The 20847-nt window shown below is 53.9% G+C and overlaps 1 protein-coding gene across 1 annotated transcript in view; it reads left to right on the top strand.

Moving 5' to 3' along the window:
- Cdc42bpb (CDC42 binding protein kinase beta) overlaps window positions 1–18876 on the top strand; it is a 90318-nt gene extending 71442 nt beyond the window's left edge. Inside the window, exons 21-36 of the mRNA XM_028764438.1 lie at window positions 1465–1554; window positions 1797–1874; window positions 3128–3233; window positions 4341–4477; window positions 5048–5187; window positions 6860–6941; window positions 8353–8569; window positions 8710–8772; window positions 9975–10574; window positions 13101–13198; window positions 13285–13369; window positions 13517–13634; window positions 13743–13860; window positions 14350–14455; window positions 14547–14617; window positions 17558–18876. Coding sequence (XP_028620271.1) covers window positions 1465–1554; window positions 1797–1874; window positions 3128–3233; window positions 4341–4477; window positions 5048–5187; window positions 6860–6941; window positions 8353–8569; window positions 8710–8772; window positions 9975–10574; window positions 13101–13198; window positions 13285–13369; window positions 13517–13634; window positions 13743–13860; window positions 14350–14455; window positions 14547–14617; window positions 17558–17689 — 2241 coding nt within the window. The 3' untranslated portion in view covers window positions 17690–18876. The remainder of the gene's footprint in view (window positions 1–1464; window positions 1555–1796; window positions 1875–3127; window positions 3234–4340; window positions 4478–5047; window positions 5188–6859; window positions 6942–8352; window positions 8570–8709; window positions 8773–9974; window positions 10575–13100; window positions 13199–13284; window positions 13370–13516; window positions 13635–13742; window positions 13861–14349; window positions 14456–14546; window positions 14618–17557) is intronic.
- Window positions 18877–20847: the final 1971 nt, after the last annotated feature.

The following is a 20847-nucleotide window of genomic DNA, read 5'->3' as shown; positions in this document are numbered from 1 at the left end:
AGGGAGAGCTGGGTGACATCCCCTTGTTCAGACCTTACACGGGGTGAAGGGTTACAGAGAGAGCTGGGTGACTTTCCCAGCCCCTCTAGCAGTGTGCAAGTCACAGCGTGGATGGACTTAAACATGGAGGCGGAGCGTCCACCAGTCCCCTCCTTCGATGTCCAGTATGTCCCCTCTTCAGCCCTTTCCACCTGAGTGTGAAGTGTGTTTCCTTCGGGAGAAAACCGTCACCTGGATTGGGGTCCATGTTAGACGTTTCCAGACCTGAGATCTCCTGGGAGCTCTTGTACCTTGTCAGATTAAACATGTTGCTGAATGCTAGAGATGGGTCTCCATGGAGCCTCACTGGACTTTCTCGCCAGGGTTTACTGGGTGGGCAATGACCATTTGTGTTCCTCCTGTCTGTTACACCAAGGACTCGCTCTCCTCCTCATCTGCGTCTTCTCTGCTAGCCTTGTGGGAGGACGTAAGTGACTGCACTTCCCCTCCCATGGCTCTGTGTCAGCGCCCGTGTGCTCTGACCTCTGAGTCTGCCTCCTTTGATTAACAACTAAGGAACCGGCTTTTACGCCGCTAAAAATGACTTCATTGGCTTGCTTTTCACTCACCAGCTGGATCGCTGACCTGTTTAACTTGCCTTGTGGGTGATACTCATGTTTACTAGCTTTGCTTACTGTCTAATTGACGTCCCTGTCCACAGAGGATTCGTTTACCAATCTAGCACTGCCGTGTGCAGTCGTACCTGTGCTGTGTGTGACCCCCTAACCCCTCTTCCCTCAGAACGCGGAGTCTTAGGGTCTGATATGCAGTTCTTGGAAGGTGTGCACGCGTGCCATTGGCTCAGAAGCAGAACACAGTTCAGCTGTAGATTTGTAGTCTCTCTGCACATTCCCAAGGTCTTTTGTGCACCAGGAATAGCCACTGTGCCCATGTGGTGTTGTATCCCGGCTACGCCACAGAGAGCTTCACCCCAGAGAGCTAATCATGAGGTGCCTGTGAGTGCTGGGACTGTTAAGAGAGTAAGACCCTGTGTTCATTCAAGTGCAAGCTCCAGCTGTCAGGGTGCAAGCTCCATGGGTGTGAGAGATGACTCTTGATTTGGAAAGAGGTTAAGCATCTGGGTCGTCTGAGGACTGCGATAGAGTTTTACTATGGCCTCTGCTGGCTTTTAGAACTCACTGTTTAGTCCAGGTTGGCCTGAGACTCAGTGCGTATTAAAGGCGTGCACTAACATGCCGGGGCCCTAGCTCCTAACTTATAATGGCTGGAGGAGGATGGCCCGTGCTACAGGGGTGCCCAGGCAACATCTTCCCATTGGCAATAATAGTGACTTGCCAGTCCCTGTAAAAGGCAGAATACTTGTGAGGAAGCAGGTTCATGGTGAGACCTAGGGCTAGGACACAGGGGACCCTAGACCGTGACAATACACTCTCCAAAAAAAAAGTCACCATTTTCTTTTCACAGACCAGCTCAGCTAGTGACCAAGAAACACAGGCCTCAAAGGTGGACTTGTCCCCATCAGTGTCTGTGGCCACAAGCACAGAGCAGCAGGAGGTAAGACCATGTGCCCTGTGGGTGTTCTGTGGGCCCTGGAGTCCACTGTGCAACTTTTATCTAGGACCCGCCTCTCCCTTCAGAACTCCATCAGCTGAATGAGTGAAAGAGACCTTAACAGGTGTCTCAACAATGTAGTAAATTAAAAATTCAGAATGTTAATAATTTATAAATTATAGAGAGAAACCCCAGATAGGACCTGGCGTCTGAGCTTAAGCTCCCCTGTGCACACTTTCTCCTAGGATATGGCTCGGCCACAGCAGAGGCCGGCTACTGTGCCGCTGCCCAACACACAGGCCCTCGCCATGGCTGGACCTAAGGTAGGCCTTTCACATTGCTGGGTACCTTCTTGGTTTAGAAGATAAATGTTATATAAAAATCTGTGCTGGTTTTGAATATACACAGTAGGCCAGGATCTTTGGTGTCATCATCACACCTAAGCAGTGAGTGGGGTTTTCAGCTGGAGAAGTTCTGAGGATCTTCCTCTGTTTCCTCGTTAGTCCCAGGCCTGGTGTGTAGGCAGTGGGGGCCTCTCACATCCAGTCACTTCCTGTGTTTATTATGTCTGTTGTCATTGAGAACCATATGGTTTGTAGGAGACTGTTTCCCAGCATAAATGGAGCCATCCTCAGTGTACAGTTTGAACCTCAGTGCCCGGGTCTTCACCTTGTTTTCCTTACTAGCCTTGAAGCCCAACTGGGCCTCCTTCCTCCTGTGTAGACAGCATATAGATCTTCAGTTTCCCAGTTGTGTGGTTCCTCAGTTTCTGAGGTTAGCTTGGCCACATTTATGTATGCCTGTCATAGACTTGTGTCTATTGATGTTTTCCCCGTTGACCTGAGAGTAGTTGGCTTTGGGACTTAGGCTCGTGTAGAATTAAAGACCAAGCTGAGGGGCTGTGTATTTTGTGAGCTTCTGATACCCAGAGACAGAAACGTAACAGTGGCGTGCATCTGGGTGATGACCGAGCCCTCAACTCCTCTCTGGCACCTCCTCTAGCTGCTCCTGGATTTGTGTTAGCCACTCCTCCACTCCTGAGAAACACAGGGTCTTGCCAGTGTCTGTGGCTTCCTCTGTTACCTTTGTCACTCTGTATGGGCTTGCCAGGCAGCGTCATGGCCTGTCATTGTGTCCCCAGCTAGCCTGGAGGTTCTTCCCTGTCTGTTACAGTCTAAATTTTCTATCCTGGCAGAAGACAATGGGTCTTTCCAAGATTTTGCTGTTAACATTTCTTGTAAATTAAACGTGTACACACCTATGAAGAGCCAAACCTAGACTGGGATCCAGGCCAGATCCCAAAATCCAGTTGGCACTGCTCCCTGGAAGCTGTTCCTGCTCTCAGCAGGCTATCGGCTGTGAAACAGAACTAAAGGAAGCTGGGGTGGCTTTGAGTTTTGGCTTAGGATCTCAGGGTTCAGCACCACTGATGTGGCACCCATAGCTGGAAGAGGACAGACATGGAGCAGGTGACTTTTCAAGATGACACATAAACTGCCGACAAGTCAGTGCAGAGCAGGCTGGCCCACTTCTGAGTGCCTGGTCACCTGATTGGTTTGCTTGGTTTTTCCTGCAGCCCAAAGCACACCAGTTCAGCATCAAGTCCTTCCCCAGCCCCACCCAGTGCAGCCACTGCACGTCCCTGATGGTCGGGCTCATCCGACAGGGCTACGCCTGTGACGGTGAGTACTGACCTCAGTGCGGGAGCAGGACCCATGCTGCCGTAGCTGCAGTTCACACCGGCAGCCGGAAGGGCCCGGTCACCTCTGCACAGAGGCCCAGGCCAGGCCCGTCGCAGCCCTGCACAGTGGGTAGATTGAGCAGCCAGGTCATCCATCACCTGAGAATTAGTGTGACGCACACCACCTTCACCTGAGAGCGCCTGGAGTGAACACCCACAGCCAGTCGGGAGACATGGAGTGGAGTCAGGGTGTGTGGTGGTGGGAGTCAGAGCTCCCCACTCTCGTGGTGCGTGGGGTTTTTGTTTCTAACGTTTTAGTTACATTTATTTATCTGTGTATGCAAGTTTGCGGGCACATGTGCCGTGGTACACGTGAGGGCCAGAGAGAGTAGCTTCTTGTCTTTCTGTGGCTCCAGGAGTTGAACTCTGACCATCAGACCTGGCAGAGTCACCCTTACCTGCCAAACCTCAGGGGCCCCAGGCTAAACAGACCCCACCAATGACTCTGTCCCGTCTTTTGGTGGCAGTCGTTATTTTTAAATAACAGAACACCGTCTCGTGCTCTGCTCTGAGCCAGGGTTAGGCTGCACGTCTGGGGCCTGTTCACTGACTGTACCTGCCTCGTTTCACACACAGTGTGACTGCCGTGTTGGAGCCTCCCCTGCCCTAAGCACACACTGGCATTTCTTTGTAGAGACATTCTTTCCCAGTTGCTAGCTTGTCAGTTGTCTTAAGCCTTCTGATCGGCTGTGTATCACTGGGACCGTTGCCCTGCAGTGATGTGCAGATGACCACGGCGGGCAGATCAGGAGACTACCTGTACAGAGTAGAGGTGGGCTCTGGGGTAACGGTGAGGCAGGCTTTATGGGTATGTGCTTTTGATCAGGAGGCCCTCTTGATGTGTGGGCACCATGATATGTTGAGCTTTTATTCTGAAACCTTTTGGGAATTGTTTTCTGCGAAGTCTTTGCCATAGTGAGCAGCTGGGCTTCACGGGCAGTGTGTGTGCAGAGAGCCGTGCTCGGCAGCGCCTCGTGCTCGGCAGCGCCTCGTGCTCGGCAGCGCCACTCCCCCGGCAGCATCGGCAACAGCGTTTCCTCTTTTTCAGTCTGCGCGTTTTCCTGCCATGTGTCCTGCAAAGACAGCGCTCCCCAGGTGTGCCCCATACCTCCTGAGCAGTCCAAGAGGCCGCTCGGCGTCGACGTGCAGAGGGGCATAGGCACGGCCTATAAGGGTTACGTCAAGGTAGGAGGAGTCAGCTCTGTCTTTTCATTAGGTCAGCTCATGGCTCTTTCCTGTAGTGAGTGGCAGTCTCAGTTCCTCTGCTGCCGTAGCCGTCCCTTTGCTGCCTGTCATGGGGTGAGGGCATCAGGCAGCTGCTACTTTAAGTGGCTGAGAGCCCGAGAACCCGAGAACCGTCGGCCATGGAGAGCCGTCTACAGCTCCCAGTCACTCCCTGGGTTTCTGGCCAGTGAGCTTCAAGTCAGGGTTCCAAAGCCACGTGGTGCTTGCAGACCGCGGGTCCTCAGGGTTCCCCATTCCTCTCCAGCCGCAGCCTCCAGGACGCAGTGTGAGCCCGTGTTACCTCTCAATCAGCCCCGAGCTCCTCCCAGTCAGGCCCCGAGCCTCCTGAGCCAGGACACCGGCTCGTCTGCCGCTCTGGGAGGAGGGTTGATGGGAGAGCAGTCTCTGGGGACCCAGGACAGTCGTATAGGAGGTGGACACAGACAGAGAGAAATGTCAAGGGTCTGGCAGTCTCTTGCTGTGCTGCCCAGATCTATGGCCGGGATAAACATGCTCACTGTTGGTCTGTAGGTCCCAAAGCCCACAGGCGTGAAGAAAGGATGGCAACGGGCTTATGCAGTGGTCTGTGACTGCAAACTCTTCCTATACGACCTGCCAGAAGGGAAGTCTACCCAGCCTGGTGTCGTTGCCAGTCAGGTGTTGGACCTCAGGTATGTTTAAAGCAACAGAGCACAGCCCTGGTGCCAAGTGCTCACCTCCCACGGTGGCAGGGCCTGTGCGTCCTGCTCATCTCTCTCCGTGTTTCTTTGAAGAATGATCAACAGGGGTAGGAGAAGCTGTCATGAGAATTAACCAGGTACCACGGGCACGCTCAGTGACACACACGAAGGGCCTGTGCTATTCTTGCCTTTTCCCAAGTCAGAAAGGCTGGCACTATGGTCATCCGTAGTTGGCTTGGCCTGGCGACACAGGCTCAGGTCTTGGTGGTGGTCTTTGGCTGGTTCCTTCAGAGACCTGCAAGAGCAGAGTTGAGTCAGAGTCACCCAGCACTGGTAGTGTCCCATATATTCCGTGTCCCCATCCCAAACAGTCCCTGGGGTCCCTTGCTACGTATAGCTGTGTACAGCTGTCTTGTGTAACGGTGGTATTAAAAAAGATGACCAGCAGGCTTCCCGGCTCTGCCACCAACCAAGTTCCCGCTCTAAGCCCGGCACCAGCCGGCCATTTCAGTCCCACCGGTCTGTCCCCCCACGTCGCGTGGTCACTGCCTCCGCCCGCCAACTCTAGACCTGGCCCCATGCAATAACTGCCAACCTCATGGTTAGATATCACAGTACCCAGTAACCCAGTAAAATCAAAACTCTTAAAGCTTATAGTTAACCAGTCAGATTTATTTATCAATAAAATCTCAGTATACAAGATGCCCACACAATTTAGACAAGTTACCTCAGTTATCCTAACATTTTGCTGTCCAGAACCACCTGAGGCTACTTAAAGCCATGCTGGTTTACGTCCGCCTCCATTTTCGCCTTCTTCCTCTCTCTCTCTCTCTCTCTCTCTCTCTCTCTCTCTCTCTCTCTCTCTCTCTCTCTCTCTCTCTCTGCATCCTCCTCCCTCAGCAACTCTTAGCCCCGCCTCCTTTTTCCCTGTCCAATCACAGGCCTCCTGTTCAAATAGATTAGACAGGGAAATTCCTGCCACAGTCTGAATCACTGTTCTGTTGCTCTGAAGAGACCAGGGCAAGTCTTAGGACGGAAACATTCAGTATGCTTGCTTACCAGTTCAGATGTTTAGTCCATTGTCACCATGACGAGCATGAGGATATTCATGATACAGGACCAGGAGCCGAGAGCTACATCCTGATCCAGAAGCAGAGACTGAGCCCAGCCTGCTGAGGGGTCTCTGAGCCTCACAGCCCCCACCCCCACCCCAGTGACACACTTCCTTCAGCAAGGCTACATTTTTCTAATCCTTTTAAACAGGTCCACTCCTTAGTGACTAAGCATTCTAATACATGGCCTATGGGGGCCATTCTGATTCTAGCCGCAGTGGCTGTGTCTCGGCCTGAGCCCACATGTCTGGGCCCCATCGAGGGTGGGAAATAACTCATCCTGGCATTCCCTGAATTCACACCTTCTGCTTCTTGTTTATGAGTAGTTACTGAGCCACTGCCTGATGATACCAGGACAAGTCAGAAATAACCAGTGTGGAGCTGGGGGACCATGCGAGCCAGGCAGGGAACTGGGGCCATTGGGACCATGTGGCCCTGTGAGTCAGGCAGGGGGCCCTGTTCTCAGCGTTCCCACCACACGATGAGTTGTGCAGATAACGTGGCAAATGTGTGGAGCTTTCTCAGAACCATGTGTGTCTCTTTGTTGCCAGAGATGACGAGTTTGCTGTGAGCTCAGTCCTGGCCTCAGATGTTATCCATGCTACTCGCCGAGACATTCCGTGCATATTCAGGGTATGAGTCTCTCTGATTTTCTGTCTGTTAATCCTTTTAAAAATAAAACACACTATTAAAAGACAGTAATTCTTAAAACAAAAACCGTGGGCACAGTGATACACACCTTCAATCCCAGCACGTGGGAGCCAGAGGCAGCACATCTCTGTGACTTCCAGGATATCCAGCTACACAGTAAGACTCCGGCTACCTACCCACAAAAGCAGTTTTCTGAGCATGTTGCTGCCCTGATGACTATCGCAGTGACCCTTCGTCTGCCTTACATTCCTGCCGCGCACCAGGTGCCAGCCTGCCCCTCACTAAGCGCTGTGCTCTCCCCCACAGTGTGTCATGCCCCTCTCTTCACCTGGTCGCCTGCCACCCCAGCCACTGTCCTGGCACTGAAGGGTGTTTCGTGCTGGACCTGTGAGACACATGTTGCTTTAGGTTCCCTCCCTGGCACACAGACTCTTTTAAGTTGACTACATCTGGTTTGTCCCTTTTCTCTGACTGGGTTGGTGCCCTCTGCTCTCCAGGCTGGCTGTATACTGTCATACCAGGGCACTGTCACATCAGGAAGACTTGGTCAGAGAAATGCACACTGCTTCAAGTTGTAATTTTATGGACACATTTGCTGACCACAGAGCTAAGTCTGAGAGTTGTTTGTACTGAGTCATGCTTTGATTCAGAAGCAGAAGATCACCACCATCCCGTGCTTAAAGTGACAGCCATTCTGTAGCTGTGGGGCCGTCCAGCTTCCTAGTGTTCCTAATGAGTGCTTACTAGAGACCCTTTCTTCCTTGGACCTGCCCTAAGAGTCCACATCATAATCAGAATAAAGCTAATGACAAAAGCAAAGAAACAAAATTTTGAGACAGGGTCTCTATTGGAACTGTTGCGGAACTTACTATAGACCAGGCTGGCCCACAGATCTGCTGCCTCTGGCTTCTGAGTGCTGGGATCAAAAGCATGTGCCACCAGGCAGGGCAAAAAAGCAATTTTTGTTTTCCAAGACAGAGTTTCTCTGTGTAACAAGTTTGTCCTGGACTCAATTTGTAGACCAGGCTGGCTTCAAACTCACAGAGATCTGCCTGCCTCTGCCTCCTGAGTGCTGGGATCACCATGCCCAGCCAAGAAAGCAGTTTTTAAGTGTGCATTTACACAGTAGTGTTGACAAGAGCAGAATTAATTGAAGTCTGGCCTGGAAGAGATGGATGTCTGTGTTTACAGCCCTGTCCCTTCCTGTCAGCTGCCCTGCCAGCAGCCTGGCTTGCAGTTGAAGAGATTGGTAGTCTCTGGGGCAACTCAGGGAGATTGACGTGAGTCTCTCAACTTCCCTCTCTGTGACCTCTGGAGCTACGTGGTTCCAGCACAGCCCTTTCTGATCTGGCCGACGGCTCATGGTTTTGTCTGTTTTGTTTTTCTCATGAAGGTGACGGCCTCTCTCTTAGGTTCACCTTCTAAGACCAGCTCACTGCTCATCCTGACAGAGAACGAGAATGAAAAGAGGAAGTGGGTTGGGATCCTTGAAGGGCTGCAGGCTATCCTCCACAAGAACCGGCTGAAGAGCCAGGTAGTGCACGTGGCACAGGAAGCTTACGACAGCTCGCTGCCACTCATCAAGGCTGTCCTCGCTGCCGCCATCGTGGGTATGTCTCCAGGGCCTGGTCTGTGTGGGAGCTCGGGTTCTGAGCGTGACCATGTGGTCCCAGCCTTCTGATGTGTAGACAGCTTCTCCTGTTGGAAGAAGCAGGTCCTGGCTCACAGGGCCCACACCTTGTTTCCCCAGATGGAGAGCGGATTGTGGTCGGCCTGGAAGAAGGACTCTACGTCATTGAGCTCACCCGAGACGGTGAGTACTCAGACACACAGGGCCTTGAGAGGGTCCAGTGGGTTCACTTTCGTGTGGCATAGAGAGTGTCTGAGGCCCAGAGTCCATCCTCAGGGCTGGGGAAAAGGAGCATCCTGGTACGTAGCTCGAATGACAGTGTCAGAGGACGTTATGAAAGTCCTAGGCAAGAAGTAGAGAAAACGCTCTCAGTTGGCATGGCCGTCTCTCAGAGTATTCACATGCCTGGGTGTGTGTCTGGAGACACACTGAGGAGTCTGGTTATTTTACCTTTTGTTTCTTTGAAACCGGGTCTCTCTGTGTAGATAGCCCTGGAGCTCCTGTGGAGACTGCTGGCCTCAAACTCCTGCCTCTGCCTTCTGAGTGCTGGGATTAAAGGCGGGGCCAGTCTTGCCCAGCTAATTTTTTTTAACATGCATTTATTTGCATATAAAGTAGTTATTAGAGTGTAGAAGTTAGGAAACAACCTGGGACAGGCAGTTGGTGGTTAAGTCCTGGGGCTCAAACTCAGGTTTTCCAGCTTGGCACCGAACACCTTTACCCACTGAGCCATTGAATTTTTTTTTTTTTTTTTTTTTGGCTTGCTTAATTGCCTTTTAGCCCAACATAGCCCTGGCCATCCTGGAAATCACAGAGATCTGCTTATCTCTACTTTCTGGGTGCTGGTGTTAAAGATGTACACCCCCACACCCCGCCTCTATTGAGTTCTGTAAAGAGAATGGGATGGGTGTAGGTCACCGAGCCTCTCGAGAGCCCAGCAGTGCCAGTGCACTGAAACTTACCAGTTCATGTTCCTCTCCTGGCAGCCAGGAAGGAGGCTCTCCATGTCTTTCCCACTCCACAGCCCTTCCCGTTGAATGACAGTAAGGCAGACCTACAGTGGCCAGAGCAAATGGGCAGCCGAGTCCTTCAGGCTCTAGAGCAGGGAAGGAGGTGGAGATCCTAAGCCAGCTAGTGTCCTAGTGTGAGGGGATCCCAGCTCCAGCTCCCAGCCTTCCCGTGCTGTAAGTATCCAGCTGGACCCTGGCACAGAGCATAGGACAGGCAGTGGCAGGATCAGAGTTGTCAGGAAGCTGAGACAAACCTGCCGCTACGTGTCTGTTGGAGGCATTTGCAACACTGGCCCTGGGGCTGACTGGTGGGAGGATTGTTGGGGATGAGAGGACCGCGTCAGCAAAGCACGTCACCCGCATCCTCTGTCACAGTGATCGTCCGCGCTGCTGACTGCAAGAAGGTGTACCAGATCGAGCTGGCTCCCACGGAGAAGGTCATCATCCTCCTCTGCGGCCGGAACCACCACGTGCACCTCTACCCCTGGTCCGCCTTCGACGGAGCAGAAGCAAGCAACTTTGATATCAAGCTCCCAGAAACCAAGGGCTGCCAGCTCATAGCAACAGGGACCCTGAGGAAGAGCTCGTCCACCTGCCTGTTTGTGGCTGTGAAGCGGCTGATCCTGTGCTACGAGATCCAGAGAACTAAGCCTTTCCACAGGAAGTTCAATGAGATGGTGGCTCCGGGACACGTGCAGTGGATGGCCGTGTTCAAGGACAGGCTCTGTGTTGGCTACCCTTCCGGGTTCTCTCTGTTGAGCATCCAGGGGGACGGGCAGCCTCTCGACCTGGTAAATCCCACTGACCTCTCGCTCGCCTTCCTCTCACAACAGTCTTTCGATGCCCTCTGTGCTGTGGAGCTCAAAAGTGAGGAATACCTGCTTTGCTTCAGCCACATGGGACTGTACGTGGACCCTCAAGGTCGGAGGTCACGCATGCAGGAGCTCATGTGGCCTGCGGCTCCTGTCGCCTGTAGTATGTATATGTTTTCTGTTGCCATATCACTGTTGCTGCTTCTCACACGGACAGTCGGCATGTTCTGTTTGCTTTGGTTTGTCTCTCAGTCCCTGAGCCAAGAGTTAAGGGGCAGGATGAGAGGATGTCCGCTCGCTCAGCCAGAGCGTGCGTGCAGGCTAGATGCTGTGCCACAGCAGAGTTGGGGCCTGTGGCGTTGGCCGGCCTCACTCCTCTGTACCCTGCTTGTTCCTCAGATGTCTGACAGCAGGTGGCCTCCTGGGCAGAAGGGCACAGTGGATGGGGAGGGGACCTTGCATCTTCTTTTAAAAAGCATTCCCGTAGTAGAGTTCACAGGGCAGAATAAAGTCACAGGGTCTTGATTACTAGGAGACTTAGCTTCAGTGTCGAGGTCCCTTGTAGGCTGGAGCCTGTTGGTCTGTAACGTGCTCCTGTGAGCAGCTCTCCAGGGGCTGGGACACCCTGCTTTGCTTGAGCAGTTGAGAGGCTGGTGTCCGGCCTCTGCAGCACCGCTGGGCCTGCCTGCCACTCCGTTACTTTTGAAGGCCTTAAGCCGTTCCATCCAGGCCTCATGGAACTAGAGGGCAGTAGCAAGCAATGGGTAGTGCAAGCCAGCAAAGCACAGGCTGGTTTTGACCTGGAGCCTGTGGGGTTGGTGGGATAGGAGGTTGTTTCATGCTTCCGTAACGGTGGACAACTGAAAACATCCTAGGCTGCCTCCACACTGCTCTGGCCAAGGGACATGCCCAGGGACGACAGGGCTGATAACCCAGTCTGTGAGTGCACTGGTTCTCAAGCTTCTCCCTGGCCGGGGAAGCTGGAGCAGCAGGCTCGGGGCAGTGCCAGGGGAAGGGCAGCTTTGGAGCTGACTTTCCTGGTCTTTGCAGGCTGTCAGTCCAGTGCTCTAAGCTACACACTCCTGAATTCTAGAGTTTCGTTTTTCTTCCTAGTTTGGAGTTGGAACGGACACGTCCCTAAGTGCGGTGTCGTTATAATCCTTGGTACAAATAACTACTAGCATAGACACCCAGTGTTCCCTCCTCTCCACTTTGACGATCAGCCCTGTGTGTAACCCAGACAGCTTCAGAGCTAGAAGTCAGGGAACTTTGAGGGTAGGGCAGCACCAGAGTCTCAGCGCCTCCTAGCCCTGTCTCAAGAGACCGACGTTCAGAGGCTCCGTAGCCTGCAGGTCTACCCGTTTCAAAGCATGTATCCTCCACTGTTTGTAGTGTGTGTATTCAGACGGTTGGTTTGAGCTTTGTCCTTTGTTGATGAATCACAAGGAGAGTCCCCATATATTCAGCGAGTAAGAATACTTCTTCCCCCAGCATTCTCATGTGGAGAATTTTCATCTGTGAGGTAATTGAGGGCCAGTCTCTGCACATGGCATTCAAAAACAGGACAACCCCCTACCCCCACCCCGTGTCAGAAACACCACCGTTGGATAATTTGGTGGCCAGTTCCAGCATCTTATTTTTCCTGGGCTGACACAGGCTGGTTGGAGTCACACACCCTCGGTGAGTGCTGTGGTGTCGTTAGCCTCTGTGTGCTGAGATGCTGCAGTGCCCAGTGGGCCTCTCCTGGGGTCCAGCTGCCTACTCTGTACTCTGCGTTCCCACAAATGTCTGGACCGTATTTGAGAACACTGCCGGCTCCTAGTACTGGCCATGCCATCTGCAGCAGCATAGCTGAGGGGACGTGGACATCCGTTCTCCTTGTGTCTAGCAGGCCATTCAGATAGATGGGCTGTGCTGTGTTCTACACTCGAGGGTGTCTCCTACACTCTCACGTGCTCAGGGGCAGAGCCCGTGGGTATGTATCTGCAGTGGCCAGATGAGTTGTCATAACATGACAGACAGCATTTCTTAAGGGTGCTGGGAGAGGAGGGGACACCATCACAAGACCCATTGAGCTGCACAGGATCGTCCCAGTGTCCTCAGTGTGAAATGTACATAGCAGGGTCCTGCACAGGGCAAAGCTAGTGTGGCTCTGAAAAAAAACTCACCCAGAAACCCACTTCCTCTCTGTCATCTTAGATGGCTTTCGGGACTAGAGAGGTGGCTCAGTGGTTAAAGCTGCTGTCACAGGAGCCGGGATTCAGTTCCCAGCACCCACACGGCAGCTCCCAGCATCTGTAACAGTTCTAGGGGATCCAGCACCCTCTTACTAATCTTCTCGGGCACTGCGTGGGCACATGGTGCATAGACAGGCATACAGATCAAACCCCCATACACGTAAGAGAAAGAAAAAATGAGAAGAGCTTTACGGTCCTGCCTGACCGTGTAGACCAGGCCATCGTGCCTGACTGAACAGGCGTTCCGAGAGACCTGAGCTGAGGCACTTCAGCCTCCTGCTGTAGTGTGGGAGGTGCAGCCTGGCTGTGGGAGCAGTGGGGTGCCTCTGCCAGGTACGACACATGTGACTTGGACGTAAAGGTGACTTGTGGTGTGGGAGCCCACCACAGGCAGCGGCCCTCACTGCGAGGGCAGTGCTCCATGCTCACTCGCTCTGCTTCGTCTGCACCAGGTTGCAGCCCCTCCCATGTCACAGTGTACAGCGAATACGGGGTGGATGTCTTCGACGTGCGCACCATGGAGTGGGTTCAGACCATCGGTCTGCGGAGGGTAAGACAGCATGGTGGCCCTGCCAAAGACAGCTGTCCCCTGTTTCCTGGTGCCACACGTGATGGGTCCTCTCTGCTCCTACACAGATAAGACCTCTGAACTCTGATGGTAGCCTCAACCTGCTGGGCTGTGAGCCCCCACGCCTCATCTACTTCAAAAACAAGTTCTCAGGTGAGCTTCCCCACAGGTGGAAGGTAGGAGGAGGTGGCCTTCAGACAGGACATAGGCCTCCTCTGTCCCAATGGCCTGCTGCTCTGTGAGTTGTGGCATGCGTGGCTGCCCCTCCGTGCAGTGGCCATGGTGACTGCTCCCCTACAGGAGCTGTCCTCAATGTGCCCGACACCTCGGACAACAGCAAGAAGCAGATGCTGCGGACCCGGAGCAAACGGCGTTTCGTCTTCAAGGTTCCGGAGGAGGAGAGGCTACAGCAGCGGCGGTGAGTGTGACTCCCTCGGGCTCAGGTCCCTGGGTCCACGTGAGTGTGCCATGAAGGGCTATCTAGAGCCTGAGGATGTTTTCTGAATCTCACGTTTCCCTTCTGCAGAGAGATGCTCAGAGACCCGGAGTTGAGATCCAAAATGATATCCAACCCGACCAACTTCAACCACGTGGCCCACATGGGCCCTGGGGACGGGATGCAGGTGCTCATGGACCTGCCTCTGGTGCGTGCTCTGCCAGGCCGTGCGCGAGGGGCTCAGCCAGGCCGTGGGCGAGGGGCTCAGCCAGGCCGTGGGCGAGGGGCTCAGCCAGGCCGTGGGCGTGGGTTCCGTTCCCTGCTGTGCAGGCATAGGTAGTGTCTAGCTGCCTGTCCTGCCTCACTGTGCCGTGCTGCTCCTGGTCCTGAGATGGGTAACCCCATCTTGTGTGCACTCGTGCCCCAAGGGAGAAGTTGTCAAAAAAGAGTTGCAGCTCCTTGGTGTGAGACAACAGTTTGCATCTTTAGTGTAAACAGTGCATTTTCCTAGGGGTTTTCTACAGTTAGCGTTGCTGGTTCTTAGCTCGGAGGCATTGCTGGTGTGAACATAGCTCCTTTCCACGCTTGGCCGTACCCAGGCCCTGCACTGGCCTGTTCATTGCCGACCTACGCTGGCCGCTCCACCGTGGGCCCGGCTGCGCTCACATGCCAGTCTCACGTGCTGTTCTCTCTCCAGAGTGCCGCACCCACTGCCCAGGAGGAAAAGCAGGGCCCTGCCCCTACAGGCCTCTCTCGGCAGCCGCCATCCAGGAGCAAGCCCTACGTCTCCTGGCCATCCTCAGGTACCAAGGAGGGATAGGTGCTGGGGTGGCAACTCCATTCTCCATGATCCTCTGGGCCTCTCCCTGAGGTCAAAGGTGTCCTTGCCTGTAGGTGGGTCCGAGCCTGGAGTGCCTGTGCCTCTGAGGAGCATGTCCGACCCCGACCAGGATTTTGACAAAGAGGTATGTGTTCCCTGAGCACAGACTGTGCCCACACGGCCTGCGGAGTGCAGACAGTACTTCTTGTGTGGGGGGAAAGCACTTCGTCGCCTGTTGCCCCAGGGCCAGCTGGTTGAGAAATGGAACAAGGAAGACAGCATATAGCTGAGAGGGCAGCCATAGCCCCTCTGGAGCTCTGCACACCCTGGGATGCAGTGGCCTCAGTCAGCACAGAGACCCCAATCGCATTGGGCAGCCCAGGGTGCACAGCTGCTGTCTTGAGTCATGGGTCCCCCTGCAACAGTATGACCGAGGTTGTGGGGTCACCAAGCACACATCCTACCAAGGGGGGTAAGAGTTAAGTTTCCTTTAGAGTCGAGCCAGGGTCTGCCAGAGGCACCTCTCCTTCTAAGCCTCTCTGTTCTCTGAAGGGATTTCATGTAGCCCAGGCTGGCCTCAAGCTTACTGTGTAGTTGAAGATGACCTTGAATTCCTGATGCTTCAGGAGTAATCCCTACCATTGTGGGCGTCCTGTGGGCGTGGGTTCCATGCCCTGCTTTGTCTGTGGTCTGGTTGTGCCTGGCAGGCTGTCCCTGGGGCAGGGGCCTGCTAAGGCCTATGTACCCCCATCCTCTCCCCAGTTACGGAATTAGAGGTGCACAGCAGCAGACTTGACTTGCTTCTGGATCTTCTCATGCAGTTCTGTTGCTTTGTTGGGTCTCATTGTGCAGCTGTCTGGCCTGGAACTCACAATTCTGCCCAAACCTTGAATTCACTGAGATTGGCAGTCTTTGCCTCCTAAGCACTGATGAATGTGCGGCCACTTCCTGCTTGTCTTTGCTCTTCCTGATAGGGCCTCAGTCTGTAACTCAGCCTGGCTCTGCGCTCTGAGGCCTCCACTCCTGGCCTTTCTGTCTGGTTTTCTGTGTGTGTGACAGGGCCTGGCTCTCGTCCTGGAGAGCCTCCTCTGGTCACCTGTGTTCCTTCCGTTCTAGGACACCCGGTGTGTGGGTGTGAACAGCAACACTCCCATGACTTGAAGGTGTCAGTGTCCCTGCCTCCTCTGTGGAGTGGGCCTGCATTCTAGCCCTTGAGGGGCTGCTTGCCTGTGGAAACAGGAGCTGGCCTGTTACCCACAGCCACCCAATATGGAAGTGGTGATTGACACGCCACTCTGCTGCTCCCTTTATGATCCTGAGACTCACCACACTGGATGCCTTCACCCCTGGTCAAAGGACTTTTCCTCACCCATGGCAAGCATGCAGGGTAACACACGGACTCCTCTTGCTAGTGCTCGTTCAGAAGTCGGTCTTTGGGTGTGGTTTTGTTTTTTATTCTATGTGTACAGGTGTTTTGTTTTGTTTTGTTTTTATGCCTGTGTACCATGTATGTACCTGGTGCGCAAGGAGGCCAGAAGAGGGCGCCAGGTCCCCTGGAACTGGAGTTGTGGGTCATTGTGTTTCGCCATGTGGATGCTGGGACCAAACCTGGGTCCTCTGCAAGAGCAGAAAGTGTCGCAGCCGCTGAGCTGCCTCTCCAGCCCTCACCTCACATCCTGATGACGTCCTGTGACATGAAAAGTTACTTATTTGGGCAAAATCCTTTTTTTTTTTTAATTTTTTTTCCCGTTACAGGTGCTTTTGATGTTCTGTCTAAAATCATGGCTGGATCTGTTGTTTTCATCCAAGGCTTAGGTTCTTAGTTCTCCTGAGACTCTTGATCCGTGCTAGTCTGTGTGTGTGTGTGTGTGTGTGTGTGTGTGTGTGTGTGTGTACAGTGCCGCTGTCTACATGTAAATATCCCCTGCCAGCATTGCAGAATGTGCTACTTGCCCGTTGGCTGTCCTGTCAGCCTTCTTGAAAGTCTTGAAAGCCAGTGGCTGTGGAGCCACCTGTGTCTGCCTGGATCCCAGTGCCATACTGTTGCTTGACTAGGCTTTGAATCAGGAACAGGAGGGCAAGCCTCTCGTGGGTTTCTGTCGTACTGGGGACTGAACCCTCTACAGTGAGCTTCAGCGCCAGTCCTGTGTTAGCCTTCATTGTGACACAAGGTGTGAGTTTCCAGGCCGCTTTGAACTTCCCTAGCACTGACCACGAGCCTTCATCCTCCCACATAACTGGGATTGATTATAGGCTGAGTCACTGGGCCCAGATTTTGTTTCGTGAGAGTAACTTTCTCGAAAAAGGCCTTTGGAATTTCAGAATCTGTAGACCACTTTAAGGACTGATACCATCTTCATACTTTAGTCGTGAATATGGGCGTTTTCCCATTTATATGAGTCTCCTTTATTGTTCCTTGCGTGCGTGCGTGCGTGCGTGCGTGCGTGCGTGCGTGCATGTGTGTGTGTGTGTGCGCGCGTGCGTGCGTGCGTGCGTGTGTGTGTGTGTGTGTGTGTGTGTGTTGCTAAAACAGGCCAGGTCCCCTGGAGTGGAGTGGAGTGGAATTACAGGCAATTGTGTGATCCGCTTAATGTGGTGCTGGGAACCAAACCCAGGTCCTCAAAGTGCAGTGCGTCCTCAGAGCTGTCTCACCAGCTCCTTACGTAGTTCACGTGGACGAGGCTCTCCCTCCGCTTCTCAGATTACTACTGTCAGTGCTGTTGTGAACGGAGTCATCTGTGGTTGTGTAGACGCTGACCCCTGACCCTGCTGCACTCACCTGCAGCTCTCTTTGCCTCACATGTATGGCTTCTTTGTGTGCACGACAGGACCCTGTCGTTGTTAAGAGTGTTAGGTCCTCCTCGAGTGCCCCACCCGGCTACAGGTTGTCTGGCTTCCTTTCTGCACTCCAGTCTCTTGCGCAGTGAGGAGACCTGAGCCTCCTCTGAGTGCTGATGTGCTCGCCTGCCACCTAAAGGGCCCTGTAGAGGCTGTATACAGCGCAGGCGCGTGCAGCGGACAAGCGCGTGCCAGTGCAGGGGGCAAGCGCGTTGCCTGTTCTCACACTCTCTCTTTCCATTGGCAGCCTGACTCTGATTCCACCAAACACTCGACTCCATCCAATAGCTCCAACCCTAGCGGCCCCCCAAGTCCCAACTCGCCCCATCGGAGCCAGCTCCCTACGGAAGGCCTGGACCAGCCAGCCTGTGACGCCTGAGGCCGACAGCATAGCACCGTGGGGCCAGGGACCCAAATGGCCCCAACATCAGTGCCAAGACTGAGCTGACCCTCCAGTGTTGTCCAAGGAAATGTAGAATCAGTTTGTAGATAGATAAAATAATCTTTATTATAATGACCAGTTTTGTGCCACGTTGTTGGTGGCAATCGACCAGATGTGTTCGTCTGCACAGCCGCAAGGCAACACTGTTCCGTTTGCACATGAAGGACCACCACTCACCCCTCCCCCCCCAGGACCACCCAGGCCACATCCATTGGCTTCCTCGGCAGATGCTGAGGGTATGGCCTCAAGACCTTCCCTCTCTCCTGAGACTGTCTCAAGGCCCTGCAAAGACTAAATCGTGCCGTCCCAGTGCCACAGAAGGCAGAGGGTAGTTCGAGGCCTTTTAATTCACTTAACCCTGACACCGGCAGCTGCAGCAGCCCTGCTGACTGCCGCCCGTGTCCCTGTGTCCCTGTGTCTGTCCATGCGAGGCCACAGCCATGAGATGCCCCTCGTGCTGTGACGGCAGCTGTGCACTGGCTCCACTGTCTGCAGCCTGCCACAGGCCAGCACACATGTGGGACAGGAGGCCTATGGCCTGCTGAGTTCAGAGGTGGCCGGAGCCAGGGGAGCCATGCCCCCAGCCCTGTGACATTCCCTCCCCATCCCCCTCCCCTCCCCCTGCATGGAGCCGCTGTGCTTAGTGGCCGAGTCAGTCACGTAGAATCGCCCAACACTCCTGCCACCACAGGCCTGGGAATGCCACGTGTGTCAAACCTCGTCCCTTCCTGTGTCCTGGGCTGAGTGATGAGGTCTGTGGCCCTGCCCTTGAAGGCTCGAGATTAACTGTGGCAGCAGACATGTCTTGTCCTCACCTTGGACAGGCCTCCCTTCCCCGTTGGCGTGCTTGGTGACGCGATTCAGGGTGAGCACTTGGCTGAGTTGGCACTGAGGGTTGTGGTGCTGCTGGCCAAGCCTGCGTGTCACACCCAGCACCTGCTGCCTGCTCCACCCACCCACCCTTCCTCCCTCCCTCCCCGGCTGTGTGCTGGGGCAGGCACCTGCTGGGGGTTCTGGTTTTTACTTTTTTAATGTAAGTCTGAGTCTTTGTAATTATTGAATTGTGAGAACATTTTTGAACAATTTACCTGTCAATAAAGCAGAAGACGGCAGTTTTAAAGTTCTCACTGGTGTGTCTGATAGTGATGTCACCCATTGTGCCATACCCGCGGCACCTGTGTCCAGAGCCTGAGCTGCAACTTCACCTACTGAGGCTCACATGGCATGTCACCTGTGTCATGGCAGGCAAGTCTGCCCAATTTTGCCAGGCTCACAGGTCCCACTAAGAAGCCGCTACAGGAAGAGGAGCTGGTGTCCCTGTCTAAACAGAAGCAGCACTAAGGGGAAGGTGGGACGCTGGGTATGGGGACGACAGCGTGTCTGAGAACCCAGCAGAGTGCACGAGCCAGTGAGACAGGCTAGCCACAGGGCCACCTGACCACATGGACACCAGAGCCTGGCCAGCAGGACCTGCCCCCCACACCCCGGGAGTCAGCTTTCCAGAGGACAGAGACTGGCCAAGGTGAGCTGGGTTCCTGCCACTCAGAGCTCCAGCATGGCTGGTCAGTGAGGACAGTGAGGGCATTAAGCACCTACCAGAGGGTTGCTGGGGCTGTCGGGGCTCAGTGAGCTCATTCTCTGCCACAGATAAAACATTAGACCAAGAATTAAACCTCTGGAGACGGATGGCAGCGCACACCTAAAAATCTCAGCACTCAGGGGGCAGAGGCAGGTGGATCTCCGAGTTTTAGACCAATCTGGTCTACAGAGAGAGTCCCAGAACAGCTAGGGCTACACAAAGAAACCCTGTCTCCAAAAATCCAGAATACTAAACAAACATTTGGGAGAACAGACGACCAAGCCACAGAAAATCAAAGATAGCAGCTTCAGAATGGGAGGGGTCAGCCTTGGCTAATGGTCCTGGGGAAGCAAGCCAGTAAGCAGCACTCCTCCATGGCCTCTGCATCAGCCCCTGCCTCCAGGTTCCTGGCCAGCTTGAGTTCCTGTCTGAACTGACTTCCTCCAATGATGACAGGACTGTGGATAAGCCAGATAAGCCATTTGCTCCTTACCGTGTGTGACGCTGCTGGCACTGTCGGCCCTGGGCTCCAGCTTCAGGCTGGGCTGAGCAGCCTTGGTCACTGCGTTTGATTACAGCAGTGTTAACTCTACCCAGGACAGCCCCTGAAAGCTGGGAAATGTGCTAACTAGCCTCTGGCTTGGGTGTTACAGGATTCCTGGGCCATTGCTCCCCTGCTGGTTCTGTTTAGGTACTTTACCCGGTGGCTTGCTGCTCTCACAATGTCTTCCAGGAACATGTGGTCATCTCAGGGAGGCGATGTCACTTGTCTATCTGTGTCCTTCTAAGTCTCCTTCAACACCAGCTGCTGTCAGTGGAGGGGATATGACCCACTCTAGCTGCTTCTAGGGAGTGTTAGTCCAAGAAAGAGGACTCTTACTCAGCAAGCTCCTGGGGCCACTTCCTGAGCTACACAGCCTGAGATGAGCCACTGGGTCCATTCAGAGCTCATGTTGCGCCTTGCCCTCCAGCCTCATCCGTAAGTGTGTAAGACTAACTGGCCTAGGTGTCCATTTTCTTCCGTTAGCTCCTGAGGCAAGGACAGTCCAGATGAAAGCAGTGTCTTAGGGTTTCTTGCTGTGAAGAGACAGCATGACCATGGCAACCCTTATAAAGGAAAACATTTAATTGGGGCTGGCTTCCAGTTTCTAAGGCTCTGTCTATTATTGTCATGACGGGGAGTATGGCAGAGTGCAGGCAGGCATGGTGCTGGAGGAGGAGCTGAGCGTTCTACACCTTGATCTGCAGGCAGCAGGAGACTGCCGTGCCAGGCCTAGCTTGAGCGTTAGACCTCAAAGCCTGGCTCCACAGTGACACACTTCTTCCAACAAGGCCACACCTAATAATGCCACTCCCTACAGGCTAGGCACACACACACACACAGGTGTCTATGGGGGCCATACCTACTCAAACCACCACAAGTCTTTAAATCCTAGTGGGTAGGACAGCCCAAGTGACCTCTCTCAGACCCTGAGAAAGCAGGTTTGGCCTTGAAAACGATGATTCCAGGATCTAC

The sequence above is a fragment of the Grammomys surdaster genome, unplaced genomic scaffold, assembly GCF_004785775.1.
Source record: "Grammomys surdaster isolate TR1022 unplaced genomic scaffold, NIH_TR_1.0 144, whole genome shotgun sequence".
Classification (NCBI taxonomy): domain Eukaryota; kingdom Metazoa; phylum Chordata; class Mammalia; order Rodentia; family Muridae; genus Grammomys; species Grammomys surdaster.
The sequence above is the reverse complement of the archived record's forward strand: the minus strand, read 5'-3'. Positions and strand labels throughout refer to the sequence as shown.